General features: G+C 45.9%; 1 protein-coding gene across 1 annotated transcript; it reads left to right on the top strand.

The window, feature by feature from the left end:
* The first annotated feature begins 387 nt into the window (after positions 1-387).
* On the top strand, positions 388-23755 carry b4galt5 (UDP-Gal:betaGlcNAc beta 1,4- galactosyltransferase, polypeptide 5). Its single transcript, XM_084680928.1, has 9 exons — positions 388-905; positions 18037-18156; positions 18546-18659; positions 18979-19106; positions 20384-20500; positions 21379-21566; positions 21688-21810; positions 22147-22248; positions 23061-23755. Exons 1-9 carry the CDS (start codon positions 800-802, stop codon positions 23206-23208), a joined length of 1146 nt encoding a protein of 381 aa, XP_084537054.1. The 5' UTR covers positions 388-799; the 3' UTR covers positions 23209-23755.
* Positions 23756-26575: the final 2820 nt, after the last annotated feature.

Genomic DNA, 26575 nt, shown 5'->3' with positions numbered 1-26575 from the left:
AGTCATCTTGTGTTTGCCCCTTACTCGCAACGTGTAACATAAAACCTACAGGGGGATCCAAAGTTAGTGCCTGTTGTCGAGTTATAATTTAGGCCTACGTTGTTATCTATTTTTGTTTTCAATTCAAATTGATTCTGAGGACATCTCTTACTATCTAAATCGGTATTCAGTAATACCAATATGGTGCACAGCAAGTTTACAATGTGGTAGCATCTAATAAATAATAAAGACATTGGGCTAGTATTGAGGTTTGATCATTTCTAGAAACAGTCAAGCAGTGATGTCATGCGGGGTTTTACACACACAGTAGGCACACATGTGAGAGGGATTTTGCAACTCCTCTTTTAGAGAAGCCAAGCCTATTGCGGGGGACGTGATCGTAGCTTACAGTAACCATTCCACAGTCTTCCGCAGGAGCGGCTGAAACCCATCATCGTTGGGCTGTGGACTAGGCTAATGATGAGCCTTCATTGAATTGGCAGTAACAATTCGTTTTGATACATTTGCGATTAATATATAGGCCTATCAAGAACGCATTCTAATGTCTTGACTGATTGATTCAGTTATTGATACCCGTGTTTCATTTTCGACTGCCTAGGCTTTACTAGCAGAATCTGACGCTGGACTTCCTAGTAGCCGCTCATCTCTGCCGCAGACCTTCCTTTCCAGTCTGCTGATAGCCCACAAGATTATTCGCACTCCATAGCCTGGACGCGCTGTTAGGTTTTTTAACGAAAATCGGTTTAACAGACACATTGTTGAAAAGAAAACGTCTCTACGTGTTTTTGCCGCCTATATAATGCCGAGACATTTACGATTCCGAAGAAGGTCATTCCTTGGGCTTATTTTCCTTTTTTCACTGTCCACCTCCGCATTGTACTTCATCTATTCAGCGCCCGGTATCGGTGAGTAATTTATCATTGATCTTTTCACTGGGCTACGTGAACCCTTTCCAATATATTACTGGAATAGGATTTATTTGTGCCGCTGTCGATCATGTATGTATGACATCTTGGCTGGTCTAACGAGTGTTTGACAAGCTCGCTTAACCATGCGCCTGCTGAGGTTTGACGTTTAGGCTACATCATTTATTTCCTGATCCATGATAAGGTGAATCGCGCTCATTATTTTACCTCTTATAGTCGTGATACAGGCGGTGACAATCATGGTTTGATGATCCTCGGGGATTTCATTTGGGTCATCCGCACCTTGGGTATCACCGGCGTGCATGACAACCAGTTTGTTGGATTTTCCTTCAGTTCACTCTTGAAACAATGTAAGGCTATTCATAGCACGTTAAGTGAGCATTTAAATGTAACCAACAATGGCCAAGAAAGAGTTGTAAATTGCGTTCAATCTAATATCAACTGAATTGTATGTTCCTAGCCTATGGTGTGGGGAAACACATGCAGGTGAATACGCCACACCTCTTCAAAGTTCCTCCGTTGTTGGTAGTAACCATGCTATCAATAGCACGGTTGGGACTGGCGACCAAAGGAGCATTTATTGATCAAGTCCGAAACAATTAACTCACTGTCCCATCTAAAGTATACATGTCACTGTGTGATGCAGAAAGGCCCTTGCCCAAACTGCTGCTGAGCTGTGTGTGAGTACTCTGCAGGTCTTGCAGTGTTTTTGCCTGCGTGTGGCTTCAAGAACCTCATTGAAATGATAATCGGCTTTTACCAATGCATATTAGATTGTTTGAAGCGGTTGTCAAACTGTTTGGTGTTAGTTGCCCAAAGCCCAATTTTGATTGTGTACAAACTATGTCTTGTTTAACGTTAAATAATAGATGGAGCTTGATTAATTTTCCATTCCTTAATTTCTTTGCCATTCTTATTCCTGAGTTGAGTGACAGTTTGAGTTGTAACTTAAATGGTTAGATGATGACTATGATTGAGGACTGTACCCACCCTTACACATGAGTGTCAAACTAAACACATAAACTAAACAGGTTTCTGTTGACACCATGTTCCATGACGATGTCCTTGATGACAAGATGCATCATTCTCCATCATTTCCAGAAGACCAAGAGAGATGTGTTTCGGAAAGTAGACTTTCCCTGAGTGAGTGTGTGTTTTAGAGCTTTCATTTCCTGTTTGCGGTACCAAATCCAGGAAGTTGCATTTTTTTCCTCATTGGGTTGGACATGATTAGCATTTTCATGAATTGACTTTACTATCTTACAGTTGCCAGGAGGTCAGATTGCATCTCGCGCACGTGCCATGATCAGGAAACCTCCTCAACCACAAGCTCAAACAAGGATTTGAAACATGACTGAAACTCAAGGGCTTTGGTTGACTTGTGACTCAAGGCCAACTCACGGTTTCCCTTTCACTGTGACATTTTAAAGGGAAGGAAGTTTGAAGCATGTTTCAGATCCATGTAAGAGGAGAAACTGTAAAAGACAGACTCCATCCCTGTCTATCAGCTATGTTGAGGCTCAGTAAAACAGCGAAAGGGAAGCTGATCCCCCTCTGTCATCCAAATGGCTATGGATCTTCTCACACTTCCTACCTGCTCCAGCTAGCCAGATCCAGAAGCGAATCAATTCTTGTGTGAAGTTCAAGTAAAGGGGCAGGAGCCGGCTGTGTGGTGTTGAAATGGAGTTTGTGATAGATTTTCTCCAATACCAAGTTGTGTTTCATAGATTTCACCAGTGCCAAGAATTGCCTCCAACATTCTCTCAAAATGCCAACCAGATCAATATTTGAACAGTTCAGTATTCCAATAAATAAATCAGCATGGATTTGCGCATTTACCATCATTTTCTTCAAAAAAATAAAAAGCAGAAAAGAAAAACCGATAAATTATTGATAGTGTCCGTTTACTATTGAGGGCCTTCTGTTCTCGCCTACCAGTACCCCAGAGTGTTGATTGTACTGCTTTGCAGGCCATGTTAAGGATATGTTCACAAACCGTACTAAGGACCAGTAGCTCTACTCCATAAAAAAGAAATATCTCCGTTTCCCTGCTTCTGTGCCTCCTTACTGGATGCTACGATCTAGCCCCAGCACTCCTGGGGGCCTCACATGAGCTCGGCCTCTCCTGGGCCCCGCAGTGGGGACGTGCTGGAGGCTGGATGCAGGCTGGGGATGCGGGGCACAGCTGGGCCTGATTGCAGCCGTTTATTTAATTAAAACATGAGAGGATCCCGCCGGAGTAGAGCCAGAGGTAGAGAATGCACACAGCCTATTTATAGGCGCACGTACACTCACGTACCCGCACATACACTCGGGCATACGCGCTCACACATACACACACGCGCGCACCGACTCCCGCGCATATTGTGGAAAGCGGGGCGACTAGAATCCAGGTGCACCCTGAGTCCCTTGAGAGATGGACCCCTCCCCCCTCTGTCTGACCGCGTGTGCATGTGCATGTGAAAGATCTGAGGTAATGGATGTGTGTGTTCATGTCCATGTGTTTGTGTGCGTCAGGTACATCCATGTCTGGGGATGTGTTTGATGTGACATTGTATATGAGTGTGGATATTTGCATTTTTGCATATCTGTGTGTGTGGTTTCCTTGGTAGAGTCTCTAAGGTAGTCTCTAGGGCAGGGGTGCTCAATTAGAAACCCCAAAGGTTTACTCACCAAATTTCCATTTAGTCCAGGGTCTGGAACAGTGATGGTTTATTTTTCTGGCCCAAAAATATTTTTCAGAGTTCTGGGGGTAATTATGTTTAAAGTGTTCATGCTTTGTGTCATATTCATGTTTCACATGACCACTTTTGACAGCGGCAACCGTCTCATTGCAGATTAAACACATCGGTTTTGTGCTCCCCAACGGCAGCACAAATGCATACTTGTTAGAAACTAGATAGAAGCCACATCTAGCAGGAACAAAATATAGGCTATAGCGCAAAATCACACACCAATGAAAACTCGCTTGGAGCATGAAATTAGAATGTTGATTTTGTCAAATTGTATTGTGTCAGGGTCCGTATCCGGACAAGTCTGCCTATTGAGTACCCCCACTCTAAGGCGTTGTGCCAGGGTTGGTAGCAGTAGTGCACCCTTTAGTGTGTGGATTAAGCATCCATGCACTTGAATGACAAGCCAGTAGGCTACATAATTGTTGGCATGAATGTACCAGAGCATTGGCAATTCGGTCAAAATTATGATGACATTTATGATGTGGTTGAACAAGTACTTTATATTTCGGTAAACGTGTGATCTCAGAAGCGTCACTGTTACTGACAGAAAGCTTGTTAATTCTATTAACTTTCTGATGAAGGTTGACTTCCACCACCAGCTACCAAGAAAAGGTGCCAGAATGTGTGCAGGACCAATGGGGCTTTTAAACATTATCATTCAACATAAGTTATATCATGCCACACACGTGTAAGTTTGCATTCAAACACAGATTTATCGTGTTGTTGTTAAAATGGATGCTTTTTCTAGTCAGATGATTCCCTTTTCTGTCTTTGAATGAATGAATGGACTCCTGAGAGCGTGCAACCAGCCTGTTAGTCCATGCTGCCCGCAAATCCAAAGGATACCACGACTGCAGACACACAAACTCATTGTACAAGCCCACAAGCACCCAAGCAAACATACACAAAAGCATATGCAAAATTAGATTAACTTCAAAACCTATACGTATAAGGTATGTATAGGACATGTAAGGTCCTTATATCACCATTATGTTGCGTGTACCAGTGTATTGGAATTTAGAAAGATTCAATAAATACTTGAAAATTAACCTAATGCCCCAAATAACTCAAAATAAAAATTCCCTTTCTCTATCAGGCTATAAGAGTTTAGAACTTAATTTAAATATGGATAGTATTTCAGCTACTTTGTGTGTAGAGCAATGCTATTTTAAATGATTGTAGTAAATATTTGAAAGTATTTGTAGTATTATTGGAATGTACATAAATGCTAAATCCTTGAGTGTTTTACCATAATTCCTATTAACACACAAATATCCAAATTTTGAAAAACTTCCCAAATTAAGTTGTGACAGTCAGAACTGGGACTTGCTCTGCTTCCATTATTGTGAGTAAATCCACTTAGGGGGTTCGACATCACAACAGAACAAGCCAACATGGCCCTTAGTTTCTGTCAAGGGATAGACTGTCTGTTAAAGACAAGATTACATTTAAAAATCCCTGTCCTGTCAACTTTTGCCTCTGTCATCGCCTTAGTGACACTGTTAGCTATGACCTGGGGTATCAATCAAGGGGGTACATCAAGTTAAAGACTAAAGCACACTAACTAAACGACCAAAAAACAGCGACGGCCTGCTGTGTAGACCTTGGCGTAAGAGGAGGAAGCGAAGGCTACTGTCTGAATGTCTTCTTGGCTGATACGTTCAGTGTTCGTCAGCCAGTAGAGCTGTGTGCGAAATGGTTCAGGCCTTGTTAATAGTTAATAGTTCTTTACAGCATGACCTGGCAGTTACCATTTCTTTTAGCAGGAAGGAAGTTTAAAGGTAGCAAAATGTAGAATGATAAAATAATAATTACTAATAAATATTACATTTCAGTCATTACAATTACAGCATCGGTTAATCATTTATGATGAACAGGCATACAACAACAAACACTTCTCACAGTGTACAGTAATCTTACTGTATATTGACATTGACAGGGTGGGTCCGACACCGGCATGATTGATGACTTGAGTGTGGCTGGTCTCCACTCCCACCACACTCATGAAACTGACTGCAAATCTGCTGAAAAATACAGTGGAGGTCATTTGAACGCAAGGTCCTCATAATAATGGCTTTGGGTTAAGTTATGTTCAACTGGTCAACACGTAGGTATGTTTTTAAGCTTGAAATATTGTTCATCAAGTAGCATAGGTGTCTGAGTTTGGGATCACTTCTATTTAATCAGTAGCCTACTGCTTGAAGCCTTGTTGGTAATAAGCGTTTGGGACTGTCACATAAACACAAGTGACAGAGCCAGCCCTGCCCTGCTTTGTTACCCTACTCCTCAGCCCAAGTCTCATAAACATGCTGCTCTTTTAACTACAGACACACTTTTATAGGTTCTTAACCGTGTCTGGCATTGCTGTGTGGTTGCCATAACCCTGAGGACCAAAAAGTGTGTGTGTGTGTGTGTGAATGCATGCATGTGTGCCTGCATATGTGTATTATAATGCTCTTGTATGTGCAGTGCAGTACATTGTCTTTAATATGTGAGAGCAGTGGCCTCACTCCCTGTTGGAGGTCTCCAACGTGGCCACACCATCTCTGGAGATTCAAATCGATCTGTTCTGTATATATGTTCTCCAAGCCTCCTAAAGCTAATTTCCAGTCACTGAAATTCGACTGAGTGATAAATCAACAGCACACACACCCACGCACACTCTCACACTCACTCTCACATAACCACACACACAGCTTCTGCTGGTGGGGGGAAAAAACACACTAACTGGTCATCAATAATAAATGATAACCTCTACATTCTTTATATTTAGCGGTGGCAATTTTCGCAACAATAGATGGCTGAAAAACAATGCTGGAGTTCCGGAAACTGGAGTCAAAACACCTTCCTCCACCTTATTGCCTCACAGTCAACCTTACTGCCACCCCGGAACCATTTCTTCCTCGTTCACTGGAAAAATGTCTACAAGCTTTACGGGCATTTCAAAAGCACCAGCTTTATAAATACACACGTTTTGCATAATTGGACCATAAAAAGCTTTTCCAGGGCAGTTCACTTCCTCTCCAGGTTGACTATTAGCTGGTGTCGGCTGGTCCTCTTGTTTAAGTGGGTGTGTACAGTCCAAGGACATGTGATGCTAAATGCTGTATTAACAATGGAATTTGGTTAATCATCAATGGGCTGAGAGTTCATTGCACCTCACAAGTCACTCTCTGCCACGATAAATCCTCTTATGGCCTTTCAGTGACCGCGTGATACCACCAAACCACACTCTCTCTCTCTCTCTCTCTCTCTCTCTCTCTCTCTCTCTCTCTCTCTCTCTCTCTCTCTCTCTCTCTCTCTCTCACTCACTCACTCACTCACTCACTCACTCACTCACTCACTCACTCACTCACTCACTCACTCACTCACTCACTCACTCACTCACTCACTCACTCACTCACTCACACACACACACACACAAATACTGTGTGCCTACACACTGAACGACAGTTCCCTCTGAACTGGTGCTAGGGGAGTGGGAGTGAGATGGAGACCAACTCCCTCCTTCACAACACAATCTATGTGTTGTGGAGAGACAATCCCACTTACGAACGCATTCTATAGCTCCACCCATAGGGGACAGTCCCTGCGTGTGTTTTCTCTTGTGGCGAGGCTACAGAGATAAGGGTACACTGTATTGGACATCCCTTGGGCGCCAGACCTTTGTGTCTGTGGGTATCTATTTTGAAAGGGTGTGTATTTGCTGTGACAGTGTCCTTGCTCCTCTCCACCGTGGCTGTGTGCATCTCACTGACAGTGACAAGCAGCACGTTGTCCGTTGCTCGTATCGTGAAGACAACAGCACCTCAAAGCCACGATAACCTCTTTCCATTTCTTGTGAACGTCACCTTAAGGTTGGAGTGCGGTCTGGCTGCACTGATGTGGCGGTTTACTGTTATGAACCAATCGCTTCACACGGCGGGTCGCCATCCTCGTTTCTCTTTTCACACTGCTTTCTCTCACTTCTACCCTCAGTTCCCAGGCCTGTGGTTGGTAAGTAAGTAGGTGGATAGGTAGGTAGGTGTAGGGGGGTTTTGTCAGAGTTGAGATGAGAGATTTTGCATTGTTTCTTGTCCAGGTCTCCTTGGTGATGAGACTCACACACACGTGGTTGTGACCTTGTTTCGCTCACGTCAGTGATAAATAAGGCCAAGCCGACATTGATAAGTTATCACACCTAAATGATTCACACAAGTGGGAGGACGATTGGACTTGCGACCTGGGCAATAACGGAAAATGATTACCGTAGGGCTCGCCAGCGTCCCTTCCGGGGTTGTGTTGGTGAACATATTGCACTTTGCATCATAAACTTGACCAGCAGTAAGCAGTTATGCTTCCAGGGTTGTCTCATCCAGGTAACCGCTTTCCAGTACGCTGCCCAGAGTAGCCTGCTGTTGGCCCTGGCTGCACGTGGAAACAGTGATCCAGGTGGCTTATTAGACATCATGGCACCTGTACGAATCCTCTCTGGGGAGCTAAGTTGATCAGGGGGTGGAAGCTGAGTTTAAATTTGATTTAAAGCTGCGCTGCTGAGTTATCTACCACCATGGTAACTTAGCCAATAAATGCTAATTAGGACTGACTGCTCTCGTAGCTAGGTTACTGAATTAGGCCTGTATGGAAGACTGCAGATGCACTCGTACAAATGAAAACAGAAAATGTCTGTGTAAAGCACTTTCTCCTTTTTGAGTGCAACTTTGTTGATTTGAAACTGTAAAATTAGTTTGAAATGTTCCTAATCATCATTTAGCTCCTCGAATAGGGGGCGACGTATGTTTAGGAATATTATTGTAATGAGAATTTTACTGTCATGGTCTGGTAACCTTGAACATCAAGCACGTTCATAAAGCAATCGCAATCATGAAACACATCAACCGCATCCTAATTACAACCCTGTTTTCTCTCCTCCCCAGACAGCAATTTGTCAATTTATTTTCCTAGCCCAAATCTGAATATGTAATCTTTTAGTGTAATCTACATTTGGCACCCTCACCTGATGGGAATGCTTTTAAGCGATTAGCTCCAACATTTTTTTCTGTCATCTAAAGTAAGTTTGAGCCCTGGTTGAGCGTGTCGGCAGGAAAGCACGTGGTCAACAATGCGAGCACAGGGACGTTTGTGTTTGACGGGTAGCACAGTGTGGGTGCTCTCGCCGCAATCTGATTGTTGTGATCTAAACGTTAGCGAGGGGGGCTCAGTTAACTGTCACGATCAGAATGTGTGAACATGGCCACGATTGGTTGCCCTGACCTATTTTTTTCAGTGAACAGCGATCAACTGCCCCCAACCCCGCACCAGTTGAGAGAATACTTCAAGATTGGCGGGCTAGGATGTTGTGTGCGTGTGCGTGTAGTGCGCAGTACCAGTATCAAATTGAGAGTGAGACACTGCAATAAGACAAGAATGTTCTGGATGGCTGCCAAACGTAAGAGCATGCAGAAATGGGCTAACAGAGAGAGAGACAGAGAGAGAGGCGAGGCGAGGCCAGGGGTGCTGCAGAAATGAATCACAGCTCACTAGTGTGGTCAGACAGGCTCAATCACCTATCCAAGGATGAGACACCGAGGATATACTGGGTTAGCCCATTTGGGTGTGTGTGTGTGTTTTTGGTAGGGTATGCAGTTATCTAGATTTAGGGCTATTAAGGTGTGCCCACAGTGTCATTTACGGATAACGATTCTGTGCTTGGGAAGCAGAGTTAATGACAGGAGGAGGCAGAACTTGGGAAAGAGTCAGTTTAGGAAGCAGAGAATGTTGGACTGTGGGTATTCGAGTATGTTGGAGACTGTTTCTCTCTAGCCCTCCCTCTCGCTCTCTCTCTCTCTCTCTCTCTGTCTCTCTCTCTTTCTCACTCTTTCTCTTTCTCTCTCTATCCATCGACTTCTTTCTCACAACAACCTGTAGTGATGTCAAAACAAGGGGTCATGGCACTATGATATTGTGTTTATGTAATAGTCCTCCTAGCGTCTGGTCCTCCTGTTTCATTGCATGTTGTGGCTCGACGGATACCATGACTCAGGGGACAGACTCATATCCACAAAAACAAGCACCACAAACACACACACACACACACAGGCACAGACACCCAAGGGACAGGTTGGCAGATGGACGGGCCGAGTGGATGATGTGAGTCTGAAAATGGACTCTTAAGTGGCAGCCATGCTGCTTCCCCTGGCCATTTGTCTTTGTCCTTGGCTGTGTGTGTAGGTGGGGAGGGGGGGGGGGGATATCCTTAATGTTTACGCTCTGCAACACACCTGGATTTTGTCATACTGCATACTGTATTTTCTTTGAACCCTTGTGGAGTTCAAACGTTCTGGATACCCCCCTTCTACAAAGGGTGAAAGGAACCAGACTTTTCGAAACCCCTAAAATAGAGCAGGGAGATACGGTGCAGAAAGACTACAGTTAATCAGTGGACACCGCTCGTTTCCATTACAACACCGAAGTGCACTGAGAACTGTCATCTGCAACACCTCTGTATCAGGAATCAGTAGCACACGTTAATCTTAATTTCTCATTGTGTGTGTTGAATGAAGGTTTTTTCTCTTCGGTTAAAGGTAGTGGTTATTTGTGACCCCCTAAAATAACGCAGTAAATGAGTATATAGAAGTCCACTTTACCTGCAGAGTAAAAGACAAAGCAATCCCTTTTGGCGCAATTCAATGTCAATCATAATCTCTGTGCACTGGTCTCTAACTGTAAAATGACCCACTATTACATTTACCGACTGCAATCCAAGGCGGTCCATACCATTAATTGACCTTCCTCTTCGCTGTGTAGATAATTGACCAATCAATGTCATTGACAGGCCCAAACAGTTTATTCACTTGCGCTTTGATTTAGATTTAGATCGGACGGAAAGGCTCAAACGCAGCAGTGCAGAGCCTGTGTATTTTGGTCTTGCATGCATGCAGGATGCAGGACGTCTCTTTGGAATGTGTGTATGTGTACTGTACTGTACTGTACTGTGCGTTCTGAGCTGTATGTGTGCAGCTTTCTCATTCCTCTCTCGAGGAGGAAATGGCTGCTTCCATTGATAAGAATGTATGGTTTTGAACAGGCCAGACTTGTTTTGCAAACTGACGCTCACTGACGGTGTTGGAAGTATCAAAAGTGTGTCAGAGCTCATCGCTTTTCGCGGAATCAAATGCTTCCGTGTTTTCCGACGCATGTTTTCTGATGCATGTTTTCCCGAAAGGTCTCATGTGAATTCAATCACTTTCACTTATTTTCGCGGACTTGGAAAGCCCGGTTTCGATGATCCAAGCGTCTCTCCGTCAGTGTTTATTGTATCTAAAACCAGACGAGGTCAGGTTGAGTGGAAAACCCTGTTAGCGTTTCCACCGCGACAGTGTTGACCTCACTTTGTCAACCACTGTAGAAGAGGTCATGCATGACTGAACATCGGCACCCTGACAGTGTATATGTTACCAAGATGAATGTGTTCAGTTCACTTCTCTGCTATGAAAACTGTCTTGCTTCAGTACATTTCCCTCTGTGTTATCAAGTCAGGTGACCTGTGATCATTTATACCGGTAGAGCGTGAGGATTGGGTGAAGAGTTGGAGCTAGCTGTCACCACGAGGAGGAAATGGGCACAGTGCCATGTCGCTGTGGCCGGTGACGTCATCCACAGCACAGAGATGGAGGAGCAGTTTGTGGCTGAGACATCTGTTATCTGAAAGAGCTTTCTCTCTCATTCCAATTTCCTGTCTTGGCCTCTTGCAAGTCGGCTGATTTGTGTGTGCGTGCGTGCGTGCGTGTGATTAGGCGCGGCAATGTGAAGTGTAAGGGTTGAAGCCTCATGATCCACTTATGACTGCGTCTCGTGACCGGGAGCTGTGCCAGACCAGTGTCTTCGCTGGTCTGCGTGGTTAGGGAGTACGGGGCTTTGGGTGGTGTCATTCCACTTCACAGGCCACCCCGCTCACTCCTCCACCCACCCTCCCTCCCTCACATCCTACCTTCCTGCCCCATCCCCCCCCCTCATATTCTACCCTCCTGCCCCATCCCCCGTTCCCCCCCCCCCTCACATCCTACCCTCCTGCCCCATCCCCACCTCCCCCCCCCCCCTCACATCTTACCCTCCTGCCCCATCCCTCCCTGCCCTCACATCCTACCCTCCTGCCCCATCCGTCCCTCACTTCCTTCCCCATGTCTCCAGCCCTCATATCCTCCCTTGCCCTCCCTCTCATCCTCTCGTCTGAGCTGTGGGCTGTTAGATCTCATGTGCTGTTTTTTTTTTTTTGTTTTTTTTTCCAGATGACTCCAGAATGCAAATCACAAGACCCTACTACTTATCTCTATGCTCCAGGCCCAGAACAGGATAGAACACAAGCATTTGACTGAGGAATGGGGAAGCTCCTGCATGGAATGCAGTGTTGTGCGTAGTAGCGTGTGCTATGCTTTTTGACAGGCGCCCGCTAGCTGAAGCTATTCTTCAGGGAAGGTGGAGGTGGGGAATTTGCAGCCCAATTCACCACCCTCTCCACTTGAGCCAGTTTCTACCGGAATCCGCCATTAACATACAATGTATTTGTATTTGCTATGTTAACACACAAAAATATTTGGGGAAAGAATTACACTGCATGCAAATAAATTGGTTATCCAGCATGAATTGTAAAAGTGTAGTGTACTTATCAACGAGAGCATAAAAGTCTCATTGTTGAAAAGAGTTGATATAACATTGATATGAAACAGTTCCAGGTCCAGGCAGGTCTAGAGAGGGGGCAAGTATATGTGGGCTGTGGCATGTGTTAAAGGACATTCTGAGAGGGTTACAGATATATGTGTGCGTATGTGTTGTGCCCATGAATGGGAGCCACTGTTTATATCGTACACCAAGACGAGATTCTCCACATTGCACATCGTCTGAAGGATTTCCTTCTACACCCTAGAGACTGTGCATTTGCGGATGTGTGTGTGTCCACAGTGCATTATCAGCAGGAACAAAGTCGCGTTCGTTTCCCCACACCTTCATCTCGCGAATGGGGATTGGTGGTGTGGGATGGAATGGTCGTGTGTGTGTGTGTGTGTGTGTGTGTTTGTCTCTGGAGGTGGCCACCGAGAGGGCCCTTGGGAAAGGCCAACACATGCTACTGCTTACATAACCTTTAGTTACCCCCGGCAACCAGACGCCCCGCTGAAGAGGGAGAGGAGCGTGTGTGTGGGTGTGTGTGTGGGGGGGGGGGGGGGGTGACAGCCAGAGATGAGGGAAGCAGAGAAAGGGTGATATGAGAGAGTGAGGCTTTTTTTGTAGATATGACTTTTAGACCAGGATGAAATGGAAGGATGAGGGGAAATTAGACATGGATTCCCTGTGTGTCCTGAAAAAAGCAGTTGCAAATGTATCGTGTGTATGTGTGTAGGCGCGTGCACACTCACACAACAACTCTAAATGCAGATGACAATGTGATCACTGGGTCAAAACAGAGACGCAGAATGACCTCCTTTTACAGAATACTCCAGAAGGGTTGGTGTCACACCACATCTATGGTTACTCTCCTGTGATGGTATTCATGCAAGCTTCAGGCCATACAGTAGTTTGTTGTGAGGCTTGTTTTGTGACTCTGCTTGGGTTCATTTGAGTGTGAGGATGGTTGCGTGAGTGTGCATGAGGTGTTGTGCTTTGCATAGATTGTTGAAGGACAGGACCTGGGTATGTGAATCATTTGTTTAGAGGGTATCTCTTTATCTCTATTTGCCTGTCTCTCTTTCCCTCTAAACACCTTGTCTGGAGTGATAACCACACTGTAGATTCCATAAACTGTTAAACCTTTCATGACTGATTTGTTTGTGAGTGCGTGTGTGTGTGTGTGTGTGTGTGCGTGTGTGTCTATCGATCTGTTGGTTTTCTTGGTATCACTGATAGGGTTCAGGGAAGGCTCTGATACACACGGCCTCTACGGAGAAAACCAGTGATCATTTGAAATTGCTTAGAGAACAACACCACCGCCACCACCAACAACTGCTCTGCACCTGTGTTGAAACACATTACATTTGAATGCAAATCCTCAGTTGCTGTATCTGATTGATCCTTCTCAGCTATCTGATGGGATCAGCTACCCAAACGAAACAATTACCCCTGATTATTGAAGGGCTTTCGTCCCAAAAACTTGAGTAAACATCCACTTATGGTTCCACGGAGACTCCAAACAGCTCAAAGACGCAGCAGAGATCCCGTCTAACAAATATACATAGAAACACAGATGCCTCAAATAGAGGCCCGTGAGCGGCCGCTTGTCGCAACGCGTGACGCATGCCAAGCCTGTCTCGTAACACGGTGAATGACTGACCGTAAATATCCTCGAATGGCGCCGCACGTCGATGACGGCGTGTGGGCATGCGTGGGCGTGCATGTGTAAGAGAGCTTTGACTGGGCGGAGGCAGGAAACACTGATGGTGGTTGTTGTGGCGGTCGTACAAAAATACCCATTCTCGGAATGGCAGCTTTAATGCCCCCCGGAGCCGCGTGTGCATGTGTGTGCGTTTCCTGTAAAAAAAAATAAAAAATAAAATAAAAAAAAATCGAAATGAAAGAAAAGCCCGTTCAGCGCTTATCGGAGAGCATGGAGAACCGATGAGGCGCCTCCCACGGCTGACTTATCAATGGGAAGTTAATTGCCTTGTAGTGTGTGTGTGTGTGTGGGGGGGGGGGGTCAGGGTTTTTACTGACACATTGCCTCCACACAGGTTGAATCCCTCAGCTAGTCAACAACAGTATCAGTGATCTGACCGAAAGAAAGGGCTTGATGGACACAAAATAGAAGCGGGGCCTCGAAAGGGAGGAAGGTAGACAAAGAAGTGGGAGGGAGGGAGGGATGGACTGTGGTGCGGTAGAGGCAGTGCCTGAAGGAGGACAGAGCTGCTTGAGAGAGCTGTGTTGGACAAGGTCGGACAAGGTCTCCTGATAAGGGGAGGGGGGGGGGGGGCTGGAGTTCTGAAATGGTACTGTGTGCTTGGAGTGTGTGTGTGTGTGTGAAAGAGGGCTGGGCGATATATCAAATATTAGCGATAATATCGCAATCATTTTGACGATGATGTAAAATGTGAAAATACGGGGGGTATCGAATATTTCATTTTTTGTATTTATTTTTGCTGGTACTTGTGTTGCTTGTGTTTTAAGATCACCATCTGGCTCCTCTGTGTTCACACACACTCACAGACACACAGAGAAACACACATACACCGTTTGTGCACACGCTCACAAAGAGCATGTGCACAAACTGAAAATTGCACAGGCACTCTCTTTTGCTCTTTTTGTCGTGTCACATATGGACCTATGCATGAATTGTTCATGTGAGGTCCATTTTGTCAAGTTGCAAGTGACATGTTATGGCAACTGCTTAAATTTGCACTACGCATTTTGTACTCTGTAACAATAGTTGTTCTCTCTTAGTAGTTTTTGTTGATTTCTAAGGGGTGCAAAATATATATATATATATATATATATATATATATATTGTATTATTATAATGCAAATGCAAACATATCGATATATATATATATATACATACATATATATATATATTGAATATTGTAACAATGTTGACAACATCGAGATTTTTATATATTGCCCAGCTCTAGTGTGATATGTAGTTGTGTGTGCTGTAATAGTCCTGTGCATGTTTGGTGTGTGTAACGTGTGTGTGTAGTGTACATTGTGAGTGTGTGAAAAATGTGTGTGTACCGTGTGCACTGTGTGTGTGTGTGTGTGTGTGTGTATCGTTGTGACTGGGGGTCTTGCTCCATCACCATGCCTGAGTGGAGTATGTGTCTTGGTCCCGTGGGCTAATTGCTCTGGATCTCTTGGGGCTCCAGGTCTTTTTGACAAATTCAATCAGGCACCAAAGTGCAGCAATGTGTCCCAGCCTTGCCTTGAACATCACAGGAGAAACCTAGTCTCTGGAAAGCATTGTTTCATGATGGAGGGAGGAGGATGAGATGGAGGGAGGAGGAGAAGGAGAACGGAGAGTAGGATGAGTTGGGGGAAGAAAGGCGAGAGAAATGAGGATGACAATGGGAGGGAGAGGGAGGAGGTTGAGACGGGGATGAGAGGAGAGAGGGAGGAGAGGAAGGGAGGAAGGAGAGGAGAGGGAAGGAGGGTGGGCAAGAAAGAGGATAATAGCGACCTTGACATCTTCGAACTGATATTTAAAGGTTAAAGTTCTTAACCAGCACTTGTCGGGAGCCGGCTCACGGCCAAACAACTGAAACAACATCAAACAGAGGTCGGCTATCGCTAGGAACAGATACCGTTCAACATCACAGAGTCTTCAGTAGTTACCGAATCCCACTTTATCACCTCAGAGGCTCACTCAGTACATTGCAGTTTTGGATCAATATGGATCACAGGATCTAACTGGAGTCTCAAACTGGAGGCCAAGACGTCTCACCGTGAGTAAATAAGGTCTGCGAGAACAAAACATATTGAACGATGCCCATAAGAGAGGAGGTGATGATACCTAGAGTGTGTCAGTAATGAATAATGTAATCATTATTCTCCCTGGCCTTGCCCCAGCACTTCGAGATGATATGAATGCAGTCGAGCCAAGGCTGTGTTCGACTGTGTTGCTGCCTGCAGGGGGACGCGGCAGCGGGGGCTGAAAGTCTGTCAGACTTTTTCCACCATATGGAGCGACAAAGGGAGAGGCTGTGGGACCTCAAAACCCTGTCCTTCGAGAGGGACTTTGCTGCGAAACACGCGTTCAGATGAATGCACTGTACTCGACGTGTTCACCCACGCACGCGATATGCAGTGCAGGGAGTGCGTGTGTTTATGGAGCGATGATGGTTTTTTGATCGGGTAGCTTGTCGGTGGAGTGAATGTGCTGTGGTTTTTGTTTTGTGCCCATCTGAGGGTGAGATGAAAACATTGATTTCTCTTCCAGCCTCCCTTTTTTCTGCAAGTCAAGTCAGTCGTGTAAACACGGTCAATGTAAGGAAAAGCAATTATGGATGAGAAACCCTGTGTCGTGGGCTTCTGTTTGTTCGTGCCACACACACACACACATAGATGTACGCACTCCTCCACACACACGTACACACGCACAAAATAATTCTGCCTGAACTCGCTTATTCAGTCAATCTGGCTAGCCTCTCAGTGTCCTGCAGTAAACCTCCCCCCCCCCCCGCCACACACACACACACACACTCCTCCAAGAAGTGACAGGTGTGGAAGAGAACAGCAGGTTATTCCTGTTCAAAAGCACATCTCAGTGTCTCACTGTTCTTCCTTTATCTGCCTGACCTTGTGACTCACTGTGCTGCCAGTTAATCTACAACACACTCTCACACACACAAGAATGTAGTATTTTAGTCAGCAACAAAGCGTTAAAATTGATCACGTTAGGATCTGTCTGTGCTTTGTCGGTGGATCCAGCCTCGAGCTTCCTCCTTCAGATTTGAACCTGGCTTGTGTGTTGTGTATCTGTGTTCTCCATATGTATACATTATTCAGGTTAAACCAGAAGTGAATGATTACACTGGTACCATATAGTTCTCAGTTATATGATGGAAAGGTTCTGAGTAAATCCGAAATGATTTGTGCTACTGGCAGACTTTTTATGTTTTTATTTTTATGGTCTGTGACATTGCCGATGAAGGGGAGGGGGGGGGGGAATCAATGAAGGTTACAGCTCCCCCCCCCCCCACACACACTGAGTACTTTAATGTGCCCATATATCTTGTTCCACACCCCCTCTTATGTGCCTCGACCCCCCCCCCGCCCCGTCCTGCAGCCTTCCTCTTCCCTCCCGTCCTCCATCTCTCTCTCTCTCTCTCTCTCTCTCTCTCTCTCTCTCTCTCTCTCTCTCTCTCTCTCTCTCTCTCTCTCTCTCTCTCTCTCTCTCTCTCTCACTCGCTCGCTTGTTCTCCCTCGCCGTGAAATTAGATGAACTCTCACTCGCCCACAAACCCCTTTCTCCGCAGATTAGGACCGCTCGCTTAGCTCCTTCTGCGGAAGGAATCCTTTGATGTGTGGAGGGGGGCGGGCGGCCGGGGATCCCGTCGTTAGGGGAACCCATTAAGGCTGGTAATCAATTAGGGTCAGGTAGGAGACCCTCTTCCCGGGGCTGGAGTCTCTTAGCGTTACTATGGCAGCTGAAGAGGAGGAGGGTGGGAGGGGGAGGATGATGATGATGATGATGATGAAGGGACCATGCCTCACAATCAGGATGCTTGACCTCATTGCATTAACCCTCCCCCACTCCCATTCATCCCAGACCGATTTACCCCGGCTGAACATCAAACCTACGTCAATAACATCCCGTTGACAGTGGTATAACCAATGACTGATTGCCTTGGATGCTCATTAAGCTAAACCAACATCCCGCTCCCTCTCTCCCATTCTCGCTGTCCCTCCCTCCGCAGTGAATGAGTACCTGTTCATGGTCCAGGCCAGAGGCATCCAGATCCGCGAGAATGTGAAGAACATCGGTGCCCAGGTTCTAGAGCAGGTGGTGAGAGGAGCGTACAGTACCAACAGCACAGGTGAGCAGGCCCGCAGAGCACGACACCAGCCACGGCACAGACCGAAGCAAATGGCATTTCTCGGAGATGCGCAGGATTTTCTTTGTTGTAAATCACTCGACACCACACGTCATCCTTTTATCAGCGAGCGGCATCCATTCGCAAAGGCGCATGCACGCAAACGTTCATGCACACAAACTTACAAACATAAATGATTGATAGCATAGGGAATCAGGTTAATGAGAGGCCTGATCTAACGCCTCTGGGAGACTTGAATTCAGCGAGTCAGCAGCCAGGGGCACACCTCTTTAATATTGGTGAAAACCTTTTTAAGGGACTGCCGTCATTCTTTCTCTCTCTCTCTCGTTCTCTCTTTTCTTCTCCCCCTCCTCTCTTTCCACTCTGTCCAGACTATACGTATGACTTCAACCCAGTTGAGAGTGAAGATCCAGCCACCTCGTACCTCCCTGTAGGCTTCACGTACCTATCTTCCCAGGTCTGCCCCAAGAAACTGCCCACCATGAGTGAGTACACACTCTCTCCCTCATTCTCTTTCTCTCCCTCTCTCTCTCCCTTATTCTCTCTCTCTCTCCCTTATTCTCTCTCTCTCTCCCTTGTTCTCTCCCTCTTTCTAAATTTCTCTCTCCCTCATTCTCTCTCCCTCTCCCTCATTCTCTCTCTCTCCCTCTTCCTCATTATCCCTCTCTCCTTCACTCTCTCCCTCACTCTCTCTAACTCTCTCTCTCTCTGTCAACATGACAGGCTGCCTTCTGAATAACCGTAACTTTTTTCTCCTTACCTCCTCACCTCTTCCCTCCCTCCCCTCCCCCCCCCCCTCCACAGACGGCAGGTTGCAGGTTAATATGAGTGAGGTGTCTCTGGAGGAGGTGGAGCGCGTGCTGTTGGCAGCAGAGCCAAGCTTGTCCCCAGGAGGCTACTGGAAGCCACAGGACTGTGTTCCCCGCTGGAAGGTGCGTGTGTGTGTGTACGTGTGGAATCACAGGCATTCTGTAGGAGGACAGGGTATTTACGATACAATATACTTAATTGTACCCATGGGATTTTTTTTTTTTTTTACTGGGCTCAGTGTCGCTGCATTTGACAAATGAGATTCTACATTTTGTCAAGGGGAAGTGGAGCAAGTCGACCCATATGAAAGAGATACAAAATAGAACAAAGGTATCTAAGTAGAAGGGTATTTCATGAAGGACAGGAGGTAGGCAGTACTCAAAGAAATACTGCAGCGCCCGTACAACAACGACAAACGATTTGGTAGTCGGTAAATGGAGAATGGGAACCTACTGCAATGTGATGAGCCAGAGGAATGAATTAAGAGCAGGTGGACTGGAAGATCTGGAGTAATCTGGAATACTGGAGAGAGAGACAGACAGACAGACAGACAGACAGACAGACAGACACATTTACAGTTGACATGTGACACAATCAACCACACACTAATATTCATGTTCTGACACTCCCCAAGTGCTGCTTCTTAGGAAAGACTTTAAACAACTGTTTTGCACAACTTTAAAACAACCTTTCCATAACTTTAAAACAAAGTCTAACATTGCCCTACCCAACCCAACCAAGTGCCTTTGGAGACCAGAACCTGAATGGTTCACAGTGTTCTCTCTGTTTGAAATATTCATGCAAGAGGATGATCCAGTTTGTGTGTACGGGCTGATGTCTGACGTTCCATCAAGTTTATTTTAATCTGTACGCACGTCCACACATTCCTTGTCGTCACATCTGCACAAAACCTACATACCTTATGGACCTGACTTGTCATTGCTAGATATTATCATGGCGTTGTCACACTGATGAACATCAACTGATGCCAAGGGAGGTGAACATGTTTGTGCCTACCGTGTTCTGATGTGGTGAAATTATTTTAACAAGCTAATCTGAGCTACTAGGGTTACTCAGAATGCTGATGTCATCTAGATAGAGATCTGTCAGTGTTTAGATTTTGTTTTTCAAAGTGTGCGCGCGCGTGCGTGTATGTGTGTGAACAGCCTTTTATGGGTTCAATTTAGAGCCAGGGTTAGAATATTTGAAGGGCTGGGGATGGGAGTTAAGAATCATGTTAAGGTTAGGAGCTAGGGTTTATGGGGACAGGTTCGATTTTTGGGTCAAGGTAAGGGTCGGGAGTTAGGGAAAACAGGATCGTGATAAGGCCTGAATTGCAAGTCCTCGCCATCAGAAGTCAAAGGATGTGTGTCAACAGTTGTTCCCTCCCCTTCTTTAGGTGGCGATCCTGGTCCCTTTCAGGAACCGTCATGAGCACCTGCCTATCCTTCTCAACCACCTGGTGCCAGTACTGCAGAGTCAGAGGCTGCAGTTTGCATTCTATGTCATAGAGCAGGTACACACTTGCTAACACGCGCCACAGAAACACCAGTACCGAACACACACACACAGACACCAAAATATACAAAACAGGCTACTGAGTGACTAATTAGGGGTTTGCCTCACGCTGCATGAGCTGTTGTTCATATCCCCCCCACTCCCCACAGAAGGGTTGCTCCAACTTTGCCTGTCGTGCTGTCTAGCTTTGGGAAACGTTTGGTTGTGGAACATTTCTGAGCAGTTTTCTTCCTCATTCCACACATATTTGTGTTTACACTCTATCTGATTATTGGTGAGATTACAACTCAGGGTAAGGGTATTTTTAGTGTTCACTTTATCTCTCTCTCTCTCTCTCTCTCTCTCTCTCTCTCTCTCTCTCTCTCTCTCTCTCTCTCTCTCTCTCTCTCTCTCTCTCTCTCTCAAAGGCAAATTTGATGTGTTCACTGAAAGCGTGCACACTCATACACACGCACACATACACACATACAGTATTTTCCTGCCTGAGGCACACCACCAACGAAATTGCCCAGTGTCCCAGTGCTGCAGAGTGGAGTGGGAACTGACTGAACCAGCCTTGCGTCTGACATCCATCTCCCCCTGCCAGTCTCACCTTGTGGTCGCAACGGCCAACTGTAGCTGTTTCCTGTTTCCTCTCTCTCTCTCTCTCTCTCTCTCTCTCTCTCTCTCTCTCTCTCTCTCTCTCTCTCTCTCTCTCTCTCTCTCTCTCTCTCTCTCTCTCTCTCTCTCTCTCTCTCTCTCTCTCTCTCTCTCTCTCTCTCTCTCTCTCTCTCTCTCTCTCTCTCTCTCTCTCTCTCTCTCTCTCTCTCTCTCTCTCTCTCTCTCTCTCTCTCTCTCTCTCTCTCTCTCTCTCTCTCTCTCTCTCTCTCGCTGCAGACAGGGACAGAGCCATTTAACAGGGCCATGCTCTTCAATGTGGGCTTCAAGGAAGCCATGCAAGACATGGACTGGGACTGCCTTGTGTTCCACGATGTCGACCACCTCATGGAGAACGACAGGAACTACTACGGCTGTGGAGAGATGCCTCGTCACTTCGCCGTCAAGCTCGACAAGTACTCCTACATGTGAGTCCCACGCGCCCACAACAGATGTCCTCCGATCGAATCGCACAAAAGAGATCTTAGGAAATCTAGACATTGATGCATTTCTGCGATGGGCTGTAGTTTGGCTGTTTGTCCTCTGCAGGCTTCCGTACAAAGAGTTCTTCGGTGGCGTCAGTGGTCTCACGGTGGAACAGTACAGAAAGATCAACGGCTTTCCCAATGCATTCTGGGGCTGGGGAGGGGAAGATGATGATCTGTGGAACAGGTGAAGAGCCTCCATGATTGCCATGTGATACAAATAACCTTCAGACAACTCTTTCTTACCAAGACCGTGAGAGAGTTTAGTCAATTGAAGCATCAACTAAACCTGAAGGATGAAAATAAACAAACTCCTTTCCCAGGAGATTCTAAAATGTCACTATTATTGCGGCCGCTCTCTTGGTCAAACAGAGACATAGTGGTCCTTTTTAAATAAAAACTCACATTGAGACACAGTCCGTTCAGATACTCTAGACAAGCATACTTAATGTAAGTCCTTTGGCTAAAAGCTGAATGAAGAAAAATCTTAAATGTCCATTACTGTTTGTGTGTGTTTGCACAGGGTGCAGTATGCTAACTATACTGTCAGTCGGCCGCAGGGTGAACTTGGTCGGTACATGTCCATCCCTCACCATCACCGTGGAGAGGTCCAGTTTCTGGGCAGGTCAGTAAACCCCCCCCCTCGCCATGAGCATACACACAAACAGTCGGTGACACCCCCCCCCCCCCCCCCAAACGAGCGCCTGAACGCACACGCTTCAAGCACGTGCGCACTTGCAGCCACGTGCCCCCACACACACTTCCAGGAACTTGTACATGTAGACATTGCAAACATAGCCACCCGCACTCACCGAGGGACAAGTGCTTGGACCACATGCAAACACTGCCCATGGACGCGGAGAAAAATGCCTGGCTGACGTGGATTTGGAGAAAGGGTGTGTTTGGAATTTAGCTTAGTCTCATGTGATGCTAACCGGTCACATGGAGAGACTGGTGAGAGCCGAGGAGTGGCTTTCAGGACATTTCTGCTCTTTTTAAGACTTTACATGTGACCTCATTGGAAGAAACATTCCAATCATGCTGTCTGTCAAAGTGCCATGCTAAGATTGTCCTGGTGTAATCCTGCCTGGTCCCTGATAGAGACTCCTGGAAGTGGGTTCTCCGCTTTCCAGGGAATGGTGACTGTCATATCCACTCACTCCGGTCTCTCTCTCTCTCTCTCTCTCTCTCTCTCTCTCTCTCTCTCTCTCTCTCTCTCTCTCTCTCTCTCTCTCTCTCTCTCTCTCTCTCTCTCTCTCTCTCTCTCTCTCTCTCTCTCTCTCTCTCTCTCTCTCTCTCTCTCTCTCTCTCTCTCTCTCTCTCTCTCTCTCTCTCTCTCTCTCTCTCTCTCTCTCTCTCTCTCTCTCTCTCTCTCTCTCTCTCTCTCTCTCTCTCTCTCTCTCTCCCTCTCTCTCTCTCTCCCCCTCTCTCTCTCAGGTATACTCTGCTGCGCCATTCTAAGGAGAGACAGAGTCTGGATGGCCTTAACAACCTGCACTACTCCCCCCTGGTATCCCGGAGGCCTCTCTACACCAACGTTTCTGTCAGCCTGAGCCGACAGTTAGCCCAGATTGCGGACTACTAACCAGGCGTTCCTCCTAGGCCACGAAGGCTGTCGACCATGTCGCTAGTCTCAGCACTGCTTTGAACCTTACTGATATGCATTTCATTTTGTTTTTGTTGTTTGGATGCAAAAAAAAAAGGAGACACGCAGAAGTATGTTGGTTAATCATATGAGAGTAAGGGATAAGACTCGTTCATGATCCATCGCTCCTCTCATCCGGGCTTCTCCAGTCTTCTGTCTCCACCTGCCTTTCACACCATTTTGGCCTTTAATATGGACACTTCATTCATTATTTCAGTCATTCGTTACAGTCATTTTTTCGATTCGATTTTTTAATTCTAATTCCCCGGCTCACTGTGTCACCGTCCTGTCAAGCTTTCTGTCTGGGGCTCCTCCCAACATGAAAACGTTCTCAACCTGTAGACAGGTACCCAGGACACAGTATCTAACACAGCCACACATACAGTACACACACACACAGGCTGACCGAGTCCTGAAACATTTGGTTATCTGCTTCTGCACTGAATATTTTCAGTTATATGATTATATAAATTAAGAAAGAGACAAAGGCGCACTCTGGCTCTCTCTCTCGCTCTTTCTCTCGCTCTGGTCTCTCTCTCTCTCACCAACCACACATGCACACACACACACACACACATCCCTTTGCAGCTGGCCCTGTATAGGGTATGCCAAATCTATTGAGTGTGCATGCATGAACAGTGGCAGCGCAACGAGGACTAGATTGGATACGACATGAGTAGCTGCTGTCTGTATACTGTATGTACAAAGTGTAGCATGCTAGTGTGGATACGACGTGTGCTAATCCTTAGATAGACGTGTACATGTTCTGCGTCTAGGCTGTGGCAATGCGTTTGATGCCAGCGAGACGTCGTCGGCTCCAATTCCCTGCTCAGGCTGCTTTGGAATCACTTTGTCTAACCTACCGTTTACAATGATCCACATGCATTACAACCTCCACTAGCTCTGGCCGTACTGTGTAGTGACATACAAAAGGACAGTGGACAGGAAGGGTGGCTATTAGAGTAGACGAGCCCTGTATACAAACCACACTGTAGACCCACCTTTGCCTAAACAAACATGCTGGGCAGCTGGCCACTCGGAGCTTTCACAAATGTGTTTGTTTGTGCGTGTGCGTGTGTGTGTGTGTGTGTGTGTGTGTGTGTGAATAAGGGAGGACCTATGCAAAAGCATACTAGTCAGCGTCCTGTTCCTCATGCTTCTCTGGGGGGGGATGTCCCCCCCACCTGAAAAATATTCACTTTTGACCTTGTGACGTGGACGGAAGATGCCAGGGAGAGTAACGGCGTTTGTGTCTCACTATCTACTTTCGAGCAGTATCGTTTACTCACCTGCATTTCTATAGTCATAGAGCTGAAAGAGATGACAAGAGCCAGTGTCTGTAGGAGACTCTGCGTCGTGTTTACAGAAGACCATCGGGACAGGACTTTAACGTTGTACAGCCACTGATTATTCACCAAAGTCAAATGAGAGGCCAAGAGGCAGCAGAGTTGCAGCCATGGTGTTAGCGCCTGGCTAATCTATGACCTGTGTGTGGTGTTGGCATGCACTGCCTTGTGGTGGTACACAAAATACTGGCTTTTGACGCGCAGGGGGTGTGTCAACTCATGAATCTTGTTCGTATTGATGGAAGGCCCCCTCACTGCACACAGCCACCCTGAGCGTGTATGTCCCTTTGCGTTCCTCTGTGTGTTTGACAGTGTTAATTTGAATGACGTTTTTAGTAGTAGTTGGAAAAAAATGACTTAAAGCTATATTGACACATTTTCCCTCTCCTGCCTATGGTATATGCTTGCCCTTTAGACAGCTTCAACTGAGCTTCTGTCAGTTCATGTCACACAGATCGCCTTGTCTAAACATTGACTTTTGGAGGGAGGGAGGGGGGAGTACCTGTTTAATTGTGGTATCTATTATGATGTGAGGCTGGACCTCATTTATTTATTGAATCTTTTATGAATTACTTTAAGTGTTTGTTTTTGTTTGCAGGTGTGATAGTATAATTATATGGTTGAAAACAAATGACAGACTGTGTTAGAAGCACTGATACTAGTTCTGGTTTCAGACTGAAATGTTGAGATTCAAACCTGTATGGAATTATGTGTATGTCAGGGACGGGGCTATTACAAATAGCACTTTCTATTAACTTGATTCACTTAATAATCGGATTAAAAAGGCACTGGAGGTGGTAGAAGCCATTTTGTATGACAACCACAAGAAGAGAACTGCTTGATGTCACTTCCTCTCATTCTGCACCTCTAATTTATTGATAATCTACTATGCCGAAACATCAGGCATTGTGAAACATCAGGCATTGTGAAACAATAGGCATTGTGAAACATCAGGCATTGTGAAACATCAGGCATTAAGAAACAACAGGCATCTTTTGGGGTTGTCACTCCTATACATTCTGTAACCCGTCAGTAACAATTGAAAACATAAGATGTTGATGCCCAATAGATGTCCATGATTTATATGTAGGTATATGTTGTTTTTATCAGATAAGTTAAAAAATTACGTGTTTTGCTTACAAAAGGCACATGTTTACCTTGTAAAGCCATTAATTCCGAGGTGTATAGTGTGTGTGTGTGTGGGGGGGGGGGAAAACAAAAGTTTTCTTCTCTAAGTGTGTTTGAGTAAAATGGCTGGACCTGTCTGTGCCACTTGGCCTCAGTGTCTTTCACGTCAGAAGTTCGTTGTTTTCGTTAGTCCTCCAGCTCATGTAAAATGGACTAGCTCAATAGGCTTCCACACTCACAATACTGTACATCCTGCTTGACGTCCAATCAATGAAGAGTGTACTGTAATTCACAGAAACAACAGACCCTGAGAATACTCTATACCTGGAAGAAGTCGAAGTGAGGGCCTCAGGATTAATATTGTTGTTGTTGTTGTTGTTGTTTTGACCGACCACGAGTCAGTGACTTGACTTCCCAAAGTAGAATCATGGAGCGAGCTATCTCTGACAATAACTCATCGCAACTAAATATGACTTGATGGGTTTTAGTTGGCAACTGGTTATCAAGCCAGGCGTCAAGTGTCTGTGCTAAGTATCATGATAGCTAGCTGGTCAGTAGTGATCCGTCTTAGTGACCCCAGTGCTCAGTTAGGTGTGTTGGTCACTGCCTTGTCTCCCAGGTCTGCCTCTGGGCCAGGCTCACACCCATTCCATTCTGTGCCAGTCTAAATGACGGGCCCTCCACTGCACACAGTGCCCTGACATGACTGGCAGCCTTAAACTCTTTCATTTATTTAAGTGATTTTACACAGGTTTTTATTTTTTTATAAGCAAATCTATTTAAATGGAAAAGTGTGTCTCGACTAACGTCCACTGTAAATATTGCCATGTGTA

Source organism: Hypomesus nipponensis, chromosome 18 (genome assembly GCF_054491055.1).
Source record: "Hypomesus nipponensis isolate SF chromosome 18, ASM5449105v1, whole genome shotgun sequence".
Classification (NCBI taxonomy): Eukaryota; Metazoa; Chordata; class Actinopteri; order Osmeriformes; family Osmeridae; genus Hypomesus; species Hypomesus nipponensis.
This window is presented reverse-complemented; position numbering and strand designations above follow the sequence as displayed.